Source organism: Canis lupus, chromosome 14 (assembly GCF_011100685.1).
Source record: "Canis lupus familiaris isolate Mischka breed German Shepherd chromosome 14, alternate assembly UU_Cfam_GSD_1.0, whole genome shotgun sequence".
Lineage (NCBI taxonomy): Eukaryota > Metazoa > Chordata > Mammalia > Carnivora > Canidae > Canis > Canis lupus.
Genome location: NC_049235.1, coordinates 45,215,659 through 45,231,217, shown reverse-complemented (window position 1 = coordinate 45,231,217; position 15,559 = coordinate 45,215,659). Strand labels below are relative to the sequence as shown.

Below are 15,559 nucleotides of genomic sequence, written 5' to 3'. Positions count from 1 at the left end.
GGCGGGGCTCTTGCAGAGCCGCCGCGGGGCTGGGCGTCGGAGCTCCTCCGCGCACCGCAGCAGCAGCCCCGCGACCTCTTTTCCGAGCGGGAGGCGCAGGACACCCTGTTGATGGACCGGGCGGCCGTGGCGAGGATGGGCGCGGTGGCGAGCGCCAGTGTGTGCGTCCTGGTGGCGGGGGTGGTGCTGGCCCAGTACATATTCACCTTGAAGAGGAAGACAGGGCGGAAGACCAAAATCATCGAGATGGTGAGTGCAGGGCTCCGCGTGCCCGAGCGCTTGATGGGCCGCAGCGCGTGGCATCCGGCCTCCCCTTCGCGGGCTGGCTCCGGCGGAAGGCTAAGAGCACCCTGGGGACCCGTTCACCCCGCGAGCGGCGACTCCGTGCACCGCCGACCTGGTCTGGACCCTCCACGGTGTCCCCCCTCTGTCCTTTGTTGCGTCTCCATTCGAAGCAGAAAGGCAGCAAATAGGTGATTAGGAAACAAGCCACCTCCTGCAGCAAAGCCCATTTCTCAAGAAATAAACGGAACGTTCTAGGCCAGGTTGCTGCCTGGTTCTGCAGCCAAACGGTTGTGACTAATCCAATTCGTACAGTTTGTTTCTGCACCCCGGGTAGAATGAGCTAGGTTGTGAAAAGGTGTAACTTCTCAGTGCTTGAAAGGATGCCGGTTAACCCCGTTGGCGTTCAGAATAGTTTATTTTGTATTTGCATGTTATTTCTTCTTGTCTCAAACTGCCAGGAAGTATCTTTATGTTCGTTTCCCACCCCCTCACCAGACGTCTTGCATAACAGTATTTTAGAAATTTATTTCCAATTTTATCGTATGAGTGTTTCAAGACTCTTAAGGTACATTATAAGCAAGCAATATTTGCTTCAAAGTTGGGCGGGGTTGTTTCTGGTTTTGGTTTGGTTTGGTTTTAGTTTGGTTTTGTTGCTGTTGTTGTTTTAATTAAAATCCACTAATAAAGACAAGTTACTCAGGAGTTGCATTCTAATGTGCTTACTGGAATGCATGATCTCATGTTTACTCCCAATAAAGTGCTACACGCATGAACACAGGGGTCAAATATTTATGAAAAGTAAGTTGACAGTCTACTACCATACTAAATAATAATCATTTTAGGTTGATATACTTAGAATACTCAGCCTCAGTTATGTTTTCGTTGATCAAAGATACTGCCCTAGGGATCCCTGGGTGGCGCAGCGGTTTGGCGCCTGCCTTTGGCCCAGGGCGCGATCCTGGAGACCCAGGATCGAATCCCACATCGGGCTCCCAGTGCATGGAGCCTGCTTCTCCCTCTGCCTGTGTCTCTGCCTCTCTCTCTCTCTCTGTGACTATCATAAAAAAAAAAAAAAAAAAGATACTTCCCTCTTGGTTGCTGTTGGCCCTGGGTTGAATACAGGATATGTTCCCAAAACTAATAGTAAAAGAAATGTCAACTCCCATGTCTCATGTGCCAATAATATTCCTAGGTTTTGTTTATTGCTAGAATTAAATTATTCTTGGGTTATTATTTTTTTTTTTCTCCACTTAGGTGGTAAAGCAGCAAATGTTTTTATCTCAAAAATTTTAGTTTGTTTATGTTGCTGTCCTGCTTTGAGAACTTTTGCCTCAAACCAAGAATTTATATCCACATGTCCGGGAGGGGTGACAACTAATTGCCATGCCTTAGTATGCATGTAACCTGTGGATTGGTCTGTTATATCACTTTTTGAAACCAAGTAGAATTAAAAATCAATTATTTCATAAAATCCCACGGTGATACCATCCTAAAAAGTTTGTCATCTCTGTGAAGAATAATGAAAGGCCATCAGGCAGGCCAACTTTACTTATTTGTAGTATAGGAATCAGTCAATCTTTTCATATACATAAGTATGCATAATGTTATATTAATTCAAATTGTGATATATATGCAGCTGCTAGTAGCTTTTAAATGGAAAAACTGAAAGTTTTATGTATTTATTTTTTACTTTTTTTTTAATATTTATTTCTTTATTTTAAATAGTGAGGAGGGATAGAGGGAAAGGGAGAGAGAGTATTAAGCAGACTCCATACTGAACATAGAGCCCAGCTTGGGGCTAGATCTTATGACCCTGAGATCATAACCTGAGCTGAAACCAAGTCAGTGCTCAGCCGACTACTCAAGCACCCTGACTTTTATGCTTTTAACTTGTAATTTTAATCGCCTATTTCTTCAAATGGGATAAACATTTGATTGGGAGTCTGAAGATTTGGGTTCAAATCCAGGTTTTATCTAATAACTCTGTTAGGGGCCGTGTTTTGCCCATCTCCCACTCCATCCTCCAAACCCCCACCTTAGAGAATCTCTACAAACCTGTGAATATCCAGTGGACATAGCTTAAACCCATCACAAGTAATGGAACCAACAACAACTACCTAAGCAAGGTGGGCCTACTCATACTGGCTAGGTAAACAAATGACTTCTGGTACTGGGTTTAAATTATGCACTGCTTTAAGAGTTTTTAGTTAAAAGACACAGAGGTGGGGATCCCTGGGTGGCTTGGCGGTTTGGCGCCTGCCTTTGGCCCGGGGCGTGATCCTGGAGTCCCGGGATCGGGTCCCGTCGGGTTCCCAGCATGGAGTCTGCTTCTCCCTCCTCCTGTGTCTCTGCCTCTCTCTCTCTCTATGTCTATCATAAATAAATGAATAAATAAATCTTTAGGGATCCCTGGGTGGCGCAGCGGTTTGGCGCCTGCCTTTGGCCCAGGGCGCGATCCTGGAGACCCGGGATCGAATCCCACATCGGGCTCCCAGTGCATGGAGCCTGCTTCTCCCTCTGCCTATGTCTCTGCCTCTCTCTCTCTCTCTCTCTCTCTCTATCATAAATAAATAAATGAAAAAATTAAAAAAAATATATTTAAAAAAAATAAATCTTTAAAAAAAAAAAAAGACAGAGGTATGGCTGGTGGGCTGTGCATGCTACAGCTGAAATGTCCTGTAGGACAGCAAGATAAATACACAGAGGAAGCCTGTCAGAAGACATGGCTTAGGATGTTTAGAGCTCAGGGACACCTGGGTGGCTCAGTCAGTTGGGTGATGAACTCTTGGTTTCTGCTCTAGTCATGTTCTCAGGGCTGTGGGATTGAGCTCCTAGCTGCTCAGTGGGAAGTCTGCTTGAGATTCTCTCCCTATGCCCCTCTCCCTGGACATGTGCCCCCCCCCCCCCACATATTCCCCCATAAATAAATAAATCTTTTTTAAAAAGAGATATTTAGAGCTCAGAGATAAGCCATTTTTCATTGTCCATGTACTGCATTATTAAATTTTATTTTAGAACAATTTTAACTTAATAACATAATTGAGCAAGTAAGTACAGAGTCCCAACCAGTTTCTCCTATTACTAACATTTCACATTAGTATGGTACATTTGTTGAAATTAATTGAACAAATATTCATACATTTTTAAATATCCTTACTTTGTTTTTACTTAATGTCCTTCTCTGTCCTTGGGTTCCATCCAGAATGCCACATACATTTAGTCATCATGTATCCTTATCTCGTATTGGCTGTGACAGTTTCTTAGATTTTTCTTGCTGCTTGTATCTCTGGTACAGCAAGAAATAAATATTTGGTGTTTGTCCCAGGTTCCTGCCACACAGCTCCTAAAAAGCTTGGACTCTGGGAAATGTTAACAGTATCTTTTGTATGCTAATGAGGTGGACTGGTAGCTGGGGGCCCCAAGATAGCTTCAAGATGGGGGCTGGTTACCATAAAGATTAAGACCTCATTGGAGGATTAGAACTTTCAGCATCTCCCCCCCCCCCCACTTCTGTGAACAAGGAAAAAACTGAAGTTCAAGCTGATCACCTGGTCAGTAATTCATTTGATCAATCTTACCTATTTAACAGACCTCTATAAAGACCTCTAAAGGAGAGCTTCCAGGTTTGTGAAAACCTTGAGGTGTATTCTTGAGGCTGGTGTGTTCTAGAGAGGACATGGAAGCTCTCTACGCCTTTTTCTATATCCTGCCCTGTGCTTCTCTTCCATTTGACTGTTCTGAATTATATTCTTTATATGAAACCTGTAAGTAAAACACTCTCCTGAGTTTTGTGAGTTATTCTTACAGATTATGGAACCTGAGGAAGAAGGTTGTGAGAATCCTCAAATTTACGACAGGTCCATCAGAAGTATGGATGACAACCTGGGACTTGTGTCTGGCATTGAAAGTGAGGACAGACTTGTGGACTGAGTCCTTACCTTATGGGATCAGATACTAATTCTAGATAGTGTCAGAATTGTGTTAGAGAATGGTTGGTGTGAGGTGTCAGAATTATGTATAAAAACAGTTAAGTGTAAAACGTTTAGTAGTATCTGGCTCATAGTAACTGCTTATTAAATAGTAGTTGTAATTATTGTACCAAAACAGACTCTTAGCCAGTTTCATATCCTAGTCATTTTCCCCTGTGAATACTAGTAGGGCATAATTTTTAACCACTGGTATTATTTTCTCTCAACTGTCTCTCTCCTAAAGTCTTCGTCATGAAAACTACTCTCATTATCCCCAGTAAGGATGGCTTGCAGTGTTTGTAAACTGGACCAAAAAGATCAAGATTGCCAAACGTGTATAGAAGTTGATACACATACAGTAGAATTTTGCACAAATGAAGCTAGTATTTGGGATGAATTGTATTTGGGAATGAATTTCTCCAACCTCTCCTAGATCTTGCAAATTTTAAGTCCTTCCTCATTGCTGTTGACCATCACTTATCACTTGTTATTCAATTTTATTAACTCACCATTCTAATCAGACATGCCTGCTCAGATAGGACCTGTTGCCTCTGTGGCTTTTAGTTACTCTTAGTACAAAAGTTCTGGAACAAAGCTTGAGCACTTACTGCTAGTTTTCTGCCAGGCAGAGAAACCCACCCCAACACAAAATTTAGGCTTTGAAGAATGAGGTAGTAAGAGAGGGAAATGTAATCATATGTGTCTTGCATGCAACTTTTTAATATTAAATGATACATGGTGAATTCAGTGTTTTTTACCTGGTTGATTTTTATCCATGGGCATTGCAGCTCTGGTGGCTTATGGGCAGTCCAGGCGGCTCAGCGGTTTAGCGCCGCCTGCAGCCTGGGGCATGATCCTGGGGACCTGGGATCGAGTCCCATATCGGGCTCCCTGCATGGAGCCTGCTTCTCCCTCTGCCTGTGTCTCTGCCTCTCTCTCTCTCTCTCTCTCTCTCTCTCTCTCTCTCTGTATATTCTCATGAATAAATAAATAAAATCTTAAAAAAAATACAGTAAGTCTATAATGTATTTAACAAAACCCACCAAACATCATAGGGCTAGCCTACCTTAAATGTGCTCAGAACACTTTTGTGTGTGCTTGTATGTGTGCTCAGAACATTTACATTAGCTTACAGCTTGGCAAAATCATCTAACACAGAGCCAATTTTATAATGAAGTGTAGGATATCTAATATAATTCATTGAATATGGTACTGAAAGTGAAAAATGGAATAGTTGTATGGTACAGAAAGGTTGTCAGTGTAATGGTTGTTTGTTTGTTTTTTTTTAAGATTTTACTTATTTATTCATAAAAGAGAGAGAGAGAGAGGCAGAGACACAGGCAGAGGGAGAAGCAGGCTCCATGCAGGGAGCCCGATGTGGGACTCCATCCCGGGTCTCCAGGATCAGACCCCGGGCTGAAGGCGGCGCTAAACTGCTGAACCACCCGGGCTGCCCCTGTGTAATGGTTGTTAATCCTTGTTATTGGGTGGTTGGCTGGGAGCTAAGGCTGCTGCTGCCATTGCCCAGCATCAGGAAAGAATATTGTACAGTACATTGCTAGCCTAGGGAAGGATCGGAATTCAAAGTACAGTTTCTACTAAATGATGTCACTTTCTCACAATTGTAGAGTCAGAGAATTATAAGTCAAACTATCACAAGTTACGGACATCTAATAAAATTTTAGGGAAATAGTAGGAACTATAATTTTTCCTCATAAAAGAAAAACCCGGTGCTTGAAACTAAATAAAACTAAGTGTTAGTGATTAAAAAATAGCAGTGTACAAATTTAAGTACTAAATGTGGCTTCTAAAGAGGAGAATTAAAAAATATATGTGGTCAGTCATCAGGGCATTAGGACAGCACCAATGAAACTCCTTTCAATTTTCTGGATATACGATGCAGTCAGTTTCAAAAAGGAAATAATTTTATTTTTTAATTTTTGTTTTTTTAAACTTTTTTTTTTCTTAAAGATTTTATTTGTTCATGAGAGACACACACACAGAGAAAGAGGCAGAGACATAGGCAAAGGGAAAAGCAGGCTCCATGCAGGGAGCCCCATGGGGGACTCAATCCCGGGACTCCGGGATCACATCCTGGGCCGAAGGCCGGTGCTAAACTGCTGAGCCATCCAGGGATCCCAAAAAAAGGAAATTATTTTAAAGTAAAAGCATTCTAAATGTGTATGTATGTATGTTTATTGACACATATGCTGCTTATAAGAATTTGTCTTATTCTTTCTGGATTATATTAGGAGAAATCTTGGAAGAGTTTTTAAATTTATGAATGAATGCTAGCTTTCCTGTCTTACTGTTATCAGCCACAGAACCTCTCTCCTGCTCTAAGAATCTCAGTTTTCCTTTAGTCATCATTCAGCCGAAAAGTGGGTTTTATTTGTTTTTATTAAATTTTGTGTTTGGCTGTCCAAATCTACATTGATTTCTCAGTACAGTAACTTAGAATTTATTGTTCTGTTGTATTAATTCCAGAAACTAATCCAGAAAATTTATTTAGTGTCTTTTAGGACGGAAAATGTAACGCCTCATATTGATAATAGGGGCACCTGGGTGGCTTAGTTGGTTGGGCATCTGCCTTCGACTCAGGTCATGATCCCAGGGACCTGGGATTGAGCCCATTTTGGGCTCCCTGCTTGGTGGGGAGCCTGCTTCTTCCTCTCCCTGTTCTGCTCCCCCTGCTTCTGCTTGCTTTCTCTCTCTGTCAAATAAATAAATAAAATCTTTAAAGAATATATATTGATAACAAATTGATCAGCTTTTCCAATGATCAAAATCCCATATGTTTAATTTGTGCTTTTGAAGTTGTTTTAGAAAGGTGAATATATGTACACACACATATTTTAATTCAAGATACTAAAAGATTGAAATGACTTTTAAATTTAAGGCTCATCTATATATGTCACTCTTCTGTTTGCTGTTAAACTAAGTTGAAAATAGATCTTTCCCTGGGGAGTTTAAAAAGTTAAACTACATTCTTGGAAGATAATTACTTCATTTAGTTAGACTATTTAGTAAACACAAAGAGCTGGCTGCGGAAAACAAACATTTCTAGCCTCACATATAGAACTAGAATTACATGGGACACCTGGATGGCTCATTGGTTGAGTGTCTGCCTCCGGCTCAGGGCATGATCCCAGGGTCCCGGGATCAAGTCTTGCATTAGGCTCTCACAGGAGCCTGCATCTCCCTCTGCCTGTGTCTCTGCTTCTCTGTCTGTGTCTCTCTTAAATAAATAAGTTTTTTTTTTAAAAAAAAAGCTAGAATTACAATCTTTAAGCCAGAGAAAGATTAAAGGTTTTATTATGAAAAATGGAGTTAAATTTGATTTCTGTGATCTCTTCTAAAGATGTGGTTTAGTATGTGGAGTGACATGATGCAAGGGATGTAAATAGGACATAACTTTTTTTTTTTAAGATTTTATTTATTTATTCATGAGAGACACAGAGAGAAAGAAAGACAGAGACACAGGCAGAGGGAGAAGCAGGCTCCATGCAGGGAGCTCAACATGGGACTCAATCCTGGGTCTCCAGGATCACACCTCAGGCTGCAGGCGGCACTAAGCTGCTGCGCCACCGGGGCCACCCTAGAACACAACTTTATTTCTCTTTCTTGTGGCCCCTTTCAAATTTATTCAGTAGTGGTAATCTTTCTTGCCCGCTGGTGAAAACTCTGGTAGGCCTGTGACCTGTTGCTCATTCTCAGGTAAAAGACAGTCTATTATAATCACAAGAAGTCAGTCTCATTTCTGTAAATAGCAGTGTCTAGTCCTGTATTATGCATGAAATTCCATATTAATTCTGTGGTGAGACTTCTAAATGGATATTAGTACCCACCAGGATTTTTAGCTCTCCTCCCCTTCTTGTATTTGGCCAAGCTTTGCTATTCTGGCTGGAGAGGATATGGCCACTCTGGGCCAGTGTAATTATGAACAGGTGCATAGTTGTCCATAGTCTCTCCTGTTGGAGCAAACCCTGCAGAATCATGTTGACATGGAGATGACACAGTATCAAAGCAGCCTGGAAATATTGAGCCAGCACGTAGAGGACAGCTGCTCTGAAGAGTCATCTGGACCCATATTGGACGTTGTGTGAATGAAAAATAAACTTTTTTTGTGTGTTAAGAGACTGAGATTTTTCTGCGGTTTTTGCCCCACAATTTATCCTAACACAGACTTCTTTACTACTCCAAAGCTATGGCTTACTGCAGGTGGCTCCTCCCCTCCCTAGCTATCTGGAATGGGAGAGGAGAAGTAGTCAAGCTCTCTCTTTCCCGACTGTTTCTCTTTCCTCTACTAGCCATTGCTTCAGATTTTTGGGTTAATATGGTAGAGGAAGGATTTCTTTTGCTGAGGAAGTAACAAAATGAGAGGGTTTTTTAAAGGCTTATTTATTTTAGAGAGAACGTGCGAGTGAGAGAGCATAATTGGGCAGGGGGGGCAGAGGGAGAGGGAGAGAGACAATCTCCAGCCGACTCCTCATTGAGCACAGAGCCTGACATAGGGCTCCATCCCAGGACCCTGAGATCATGACCTGAGCTGAAACTAAGAGTCTGACGCTTAACCTCTTTGGGGAGAGAGAGCATGTGCATAGATGTGTTGGGGGGCTAGACAGAGGGAAAGGGAGAGAGTCTTAAGCAGACTCCACCCTGAATGAGGAGCCCTAGGAGAGGCTTGATCTCCAGCCCCCTGAGATTTTTTTTTTAATTTTATTTATTTATTTATTCATAGAGATGCAGAGAGAGAGAGAGACAGAGACACAGGCAGAGGGAGAAGCAGGCTCCATGCAGAGAGCCTGACGTGGGACTCGATCCCGGGACTCCAGGATCATGCCCTCGGCTGCAGGCGGCGCTAAACCGCTGCGCCACCGGGGCTGCCCGCCCCCTGAGATTATGACCTGAGCCAAAAGCAAGAGTCAGATACTTAACCAACTGTGCCCCTCAGGCACCCCAAAATGAGAGTTCTTATTTGATTGGTTAGGTTTGTGCTCTCTGGGCCTGCAAGGAATTTAAAGTTGACTTTGTCTTCTTTCACTGTATCCCCATAATATGGGCAGTTAATTTTTTTTGCCACCCCAGTCCATCTCAGCCTGATTTTATTTTATTTTATTTTATTTTATTTTATTTTATTTTATTTTATTTTATTTTATTTTATTTATTTATTTATTATTCTATTCTGTTTATTTATTTTTAGTAATCCACTCCATACGGGCTCTTGCCTTTGTGAAGTCCTTCCTCTCAGGTGGCTCTTATGGGCTAGACAGAAATAGGTTTCTGGCTCGTTCCCTCCTGTGTGGGAACATTCGCTTACCCCTGGCTCTGAAAACTCTAGGAGTATAGGCAATTACAGCAAAGCCGCTTTTAAAAATTTTCAACTTTATAGAGTTCTGACAAAATTATAAAATATTTAAAGTGTACATTGTGATTGGATATACATATACACTGCGAAAGGATGCCCCCATCTAATTAATAAACCCATCACCTTACATATTTATCTTTGTATGCTTGTGAGAACACTTAAAAACATTTAAGTTCTACTCTCGGCAAACTTCAATTATACAATACAGTGTTCTCACCTATAAAAATGGTGGAACAACTTCATGAATTTGCATGTTGTCCTTGTACAGGGACCATGCTAATTTCCTTACTATTCCAATTTTAGTGTATGTGCTGCCGGTGGAGCATAGCAGACCCACTTCTGTCCCGCTGAATATCTTTTATAGCTTGGGTCAGGCCTCAGTCTTCTGCAGAAAACACATTTCAAGTTCTCCAGGTGACCTCATGAAAGGGCCCTCTTACTTGGTGAGAAGGTAGCGCTCCACTGTACCCATTCCCTTAGGGAGGCAGAGGGCACAGCAGCAGCTCTTCCAGTCACCCTCTTCACTCATTTCACCCTTTTGTATTCCTTAGGTGGGTAAGGACCCAGGATTCATGGAGCCAATTCTCTCCATTTTCCTTTCCTCATCTTAGTAGGATACTCACCCCTGAAATGAATTGAAACAGGAATATTCCTAATTTTTTTTAAGATTTTATTTATTTATTTATTCATGGGAGACACAGAGAGAGAGAGAGGCAGAGACACAGGCAGAGGGAGAAGCAGGCTCCATGCAGGGAGCCTGACGAGGTACTCGATCCCCGGTCTCCAGGGTCAGGTCCTGGGCTGAAGGTGGCGCTAAACCACTGAGTCACCCGGGCTGCCCGGAAGATTCCTAATTTAATGTCTACTACATAAATTCAACATTCTATGGATTTTTTAAAGATATAAATCATTTTTTATGAGCCAAATTGTGACCCCTTAAAGTTTTTCTAGCTGGACTGAGAATCTATTAAAAAATCAACTGACAGATTAACAGGAGAAAATCAAATTTAATAGTATACGTATGGGTCATCCACACAGATGTGGAAATTCCACAGACAGGCAAAAGAAGGTCTACATGTCATTCTGAACTAAGGAGAAGGGAGTTGGGATCGAGGACCTGAGAGGAAAGGAATGGTTCGCAGGGCACTAAGAAGAGCAGATGTTTGCCCTGACATGCAGATGGGTCACTCAGGTAAAATTTATCTCTCCTTATTCTGGGAAAGAACCTCAATTTAGAGTTCTTCTAAGTAGTTAAAGGATGAACAAATGTTTCTCTTGAGCCCACAGGGTCTTAATTGCCTTCAGCTCAAAATAATCTTCATGCCTGGGAGGTGCATCTTGGGGTGGCCTGACCTTGGCCCCTACAGGCTTTTGAATGATAAGCAACCATTCCTGTTTAGTGAGCCTCAGCCTGTGTGTTCTGTGTCCTTCGTGACCAGTCCAGCCATTCCTGTGGACCCTGGGGTCATGACAGCAGCAGAAGGCAGATGCTTACCTGACCGAGCCACTCAGGTGCCCCCATTTCTAATTTAAACACATCTCAACTACTTATGGGTTCCTTATAAACACCAACAATTATTCCTTACAAGCCGATGCTGTTTTTGAAACTTGAGTGAGTTTTCCTTCCTGGAGATAAACTTCTAACAAAAACTCCTTCCTTTCTTCTATTTTAAGATAACATCAAATGTTCTCTGGGTACTATACTGAGTAAGTGGAAAGCCCACTATTGAGTCTATATTTAGAAAAAGGAGAGGGCGGAGAACCAAGATTTAAACAACTGCTTTAGTGGCTCACTGCTATTATGCAGGCTTTTAAAAATATCTGTGTATCCCAACTTTAATTTATATCAGTACTCAGATTTATGACCTTTTAGGACTGGATTTTTAATTCATCATTTGTTTTGTGAAGCATATTCCCCAAACTCCTGTGGCATTTCCCGATGATTTTTCATAAAGCAGCAATTTATATACTATCTTGTACTGTTCACTGTTGTGTGTGTTCTTTAAGGGCCTAGATTGGCATATATTTCTTTTTTAAGATTGTATTTATTTGTTTGAGAGAGAGCACGTGCACACACTTGTGCACATAGGGGTGAAGGGCAGAGGGAGAAGAAACAGGCTCCCTGCTGTGGTAGGGCTGTATCCGGAGGACCCCAGGACATGACCTAAGGCAGACATTTAACCTACTGAGCCACCCAGGCACCCCCTTTTATTATCTCTTTTATTAGTTGCACCTGACTAAGAGAAATAGCGACTTAAAATCAATATAACCAATGAACATTTTTCTAATGAGAGGTCCAAAAAATAGGCAGTTGCTGGTATTAATTAGGGGGTACAAGGATATCAAGACAGAGGTCTTTGAAATTCTGTTGGCATTTCTCATGGTCACAAGATGGCTGTTGCAGTTCTGGCCAACCTTCCATCTTCCAGGGAGGAGGATACTCCATTCAATAAAGCAGAATTTTCTCCTTACGTGTCATTGGAGAGAACAGTGTCATATAGCCACCCTAACTGAAGCCGAGGAATTTTTTGACTGAGCAAATGGCCACCCTCCAACAAAACTGAGATTCTATTAGTAGAAAAGAAAGGGAGGAATTAGGTAGTAAGCAGTCTACCATGTTATAATACCATAGTCCCTATTCCTTTCCCATATCATTTGCCATTCAGTAAATTGATTTAATATTTGATAAAATAAAAACCATATATATATAATCTGGTATTACTGGTGGTCACATGGCTGGTACAAAAATAGAGTATTCCAACTGTTACAAGTCCTTGGTAATACAGCAGTAAAGAATACATACTTGGAATAGCTTTACCCTTCTGTCCACCCCAAGTATAAAGATTTATTTATTCACACCTGAAATACCTAGGTCTTGAATAGTTCTTGAGACATCCCCATTGCCTTCATACAATGCTAATGAGATTTAAAAGCTAGTCTCCCATTTATGTGTCACAACTACCTAAAAACTAGAGTCCTAATGATATGAAATGTTGGGATTTGGAGAGAATGGTCAAGAAAGAATTTTTGAGGCTTCTTCAGTGCAAAAAGGTGGTTTTATGAAAGCACAGGGACAAAACCCATGTGCAGAAAGAACACTGGGATTGTGAGGAGTGACTGATTATATACTTTCTTATTGGAGGGGAGTTAGGGAATAGCCAAAGTCTCTAAGGAATTTGGAAGCAAGGTTTCTAAGACTTTGAGGGGCTAGCTGTTGTTAGGAAAAGATTATTTACCACTGTCCTAAAACCTTAGTCATGAGACCCTTCAAATGTATATCAGTGGGCCATATACTTCAAGGATGATTGCTCATATGTATTTTGGGGCCATAGGGGTAGAGATAAAGGAAGTTTCCATAGAGGATTTTCATATATTAAAGTACACGTACAGGATCCTGGAGATTGGGCTAACACCAAGCTAAGGTTGTCTTTTACCTTTAGCAAAGTATGAACATTGAGGCAGTTGAGTTCCTGGAGGAAGATCACCCTGCCTGTCCCAAGTACTTATCAATGGGCTGTAAGTTATAAGGAAGTTTATTTTTTTTCTTTTGCCTTTGTTCTCCACATTATTAACAGTACTTCTACAATAAATGAATATAAATGTTGTGAGAGGTCGCAAGGAAAGCTATGTGAAATTCAGCGGAGAGTACACTGGGTAATGATTGATGGCTGTGGTAACAATCATGATTGATCAGTCTAAATAAAATATATTGTAAAATAAGGGGAATATATTAAACTCTTAACATTGCCAAAACTATATTCAAGGTCATCTTGAATCCCCAAAATTTGCAAGTATGATGATATTTGTATCAGGCATATGACTTTGTCTTTGTAAATCACGTGTCATGTTTCCTGTGTATTATCCTCATGCATCAAGTTTAACTACATTTTCAGCTTCAACAAGTGTGAGCTCTTATCTAGTGAGCTGTTTTCACATTAGCCAGAATTCTTCCTGAAACAGTTCTTTTTACAAAATTTTTTCCTTAAGCTTTTTGTTGTGAGTTCATTTACACAACAGATGGAGCTACTCCTGAACCAGGTACTATATTACTTGTTTGGTTTTGTTTTTAATTAAGCTCGAGGCTCAACATGGGACTTGAACTCAGGACCCTGAGATCAAGAATCAAATGCTGTACCAACTGAACCAGCCAGGGGCCCAATACTATATTTTAAATGTATCCAAGGAGTCTCTTTTCTAGATAAAAACCATCATATCCTTAGACCCTTTTATGTTAAGCCCTCCAGGTGATTCCAATGAATGCTAAAGTTTGAGAACTGTAGGAGAATTCAAATTTTTGGGTAGCCTTGGTGGCTCAGCAGTTTAGCGCCGCCTTCGGCCCAAGGTGTGATCCTAGAGACCCAGGATTGAGTCCCATGTCAGGCTCCCTGCATGGGGCCTGCTTCTCCCTCTGCCTGTGTCTCTGCTTCTCTCTCTCTCTCTCTGTCTCCCATGAATAATAAATAAATAAAATCTTAAAAAAAAAAAAAAGTTTGCCCCCAGCAAAATGACAGAGTTTGCAAAATTTGTTAAAAAAAAAAAAAGTCCCCCTCCCCTCCCCCCCAAAAAATCCAATAAGGGGCAACTGGGTGGCTAACTCAGTTAAGCATTTGCCTTCAGTTCAGGTCATGATCTCAGGATCCTGGGATGGAGCCCCATGTCAGGATCCCTGCTCAGTGGGGGTGTCTGCTTCTCCCTCTCCCTCTCCCTCTGACCCTTACTCTCATTCGTGTTCTCTCTCTCTTGCTCTGCTCTCTCCCTCTCTCAAATCAATAAATAGAATATTTTTTTAAAAATCGAGTCTCAAAAAAAATAAATAAAAAATCGAGTTTAATTGCTCACAAATAGTCAGAATTGGGGGCTGCCAAACACTGTGTGGAGAGAGAAATCTGATAAGGATATAGAAAAATGGGCACTTGTGTTTACTCTGTTGAAGGCGGTATATATATCAGTTAAATAAATTATACTGCATTGATTACACTGTGGTGCATTTGTGTAATATTATGCAGCTTTAAAAACAAGAAAGTTGGTTAAGTGTCTGACTTCAGCTCATGCCATTGATATAGGAAAGACATTAAGGTTCAAAGCTGTCAGCCAAGAGAGAATTCTTGAGACATTTTTGGTACAAAAAGGTGGTTTTATTAAAGCACAGGGATAGGACCCTGTGGGCAAAAAGAGCTACACAGGGGTCATGAGGAGTGGCCCATTAGATGCTTTCAAGTTGAAAGGGGTTAGGGGTAGCTTTAGTCTCTAAGGAATTTTGGAAGCAAGGTTCCAGGACCTTGAGGGGGCTAGCTGTTGTTGGGAAAGGTCATTTATTACTGTCTAATGAAACCTGAGTCATGAGACCCTTCAGATGTATACTGGTGGGTCATGTGCTTAGAGAATGACTACCAACATATATCTTGGTGGGGGGGGGGGGTAGTGTTAGAGATAAAGGAAGTTTCCAAAGGAATTTTTTTTAAAGATTTTTATTTGTTCATTCTTTTTTTTTTTAATTTTTTTTTTTATTTATTCATTCTTGAGAGAAGCAGAGACACAGGCAGAGGGAGAAGCAGGCTCCATGCAGGGAGCCCGACATGGGACCTGATCCTGAATCTCCAGGATCACACCCTGGGTTGAAGGCAGCGCCAAACCCCAGGGTAGTACCAAACCGCTGAGCCACCCAGGCTGCCCTCCAAAGGAATTTTTTATATGTTAAAGTAGACTTACGGGATCCTGGGGGTTGAGCTAAGATTGCCAGTTGCCCTTAGCAAAGTATTAACATCGAGGCATCTGAGTTCCTAGAGCAAAGTCACTCTGCCTGTTTCAAGGACTTGTCAGTGAGCTGTAGGTAGTAAGGAAATTTAATTATTTTCCCTCTGCTTTTGTTTCCCACATCAGTGATCTCAGAGTCCTGGGACTGAGTGCTCCTTCTGGCTCCCCACTCTGTGGGGAGTCT

At 41.5% G+C, this 15,559-nt stretch overlaps 1 protein-coding gene and 1 non-coding gene across 3 annotated transcripts in view; one reads left to right on the top strand and one right to left on the bottom strand.

Annotated features, from left to right (window-relative positions):
* Positions 1-8: 8 nt before the first annotated feature.
* NT5C3A (5'-nucleotidase, cytosolic IIIA) overlaps positions 9-15,559 on the top strand; it is a 55,551-nt gene continuing 40,000 nt past the window's right edge. The window contains exon 1 of one of the 2 annotated variants that reach the window (XM_038557288.1): positions 9-249. In XM_038557288.1, the coding sequence (XP_038413216.1) occupies positions 112-249 (138 nt within the window). In that variant the 5' untranslated portion in view covers positions 9-111. The remainder of the gene's footprint in view (positions 250-15,559) is intronic. The other variant, XM_038557290.1, reaches the window with a different exon arrangement.
* On the bottom strand, positions 9,843-9,947 carry LOC119867724. The gene has a single exon (XR_005369869.1). It is a non-coding gene; the product is annotated as a U6 spliceosomal RNA (small nuclear RNA).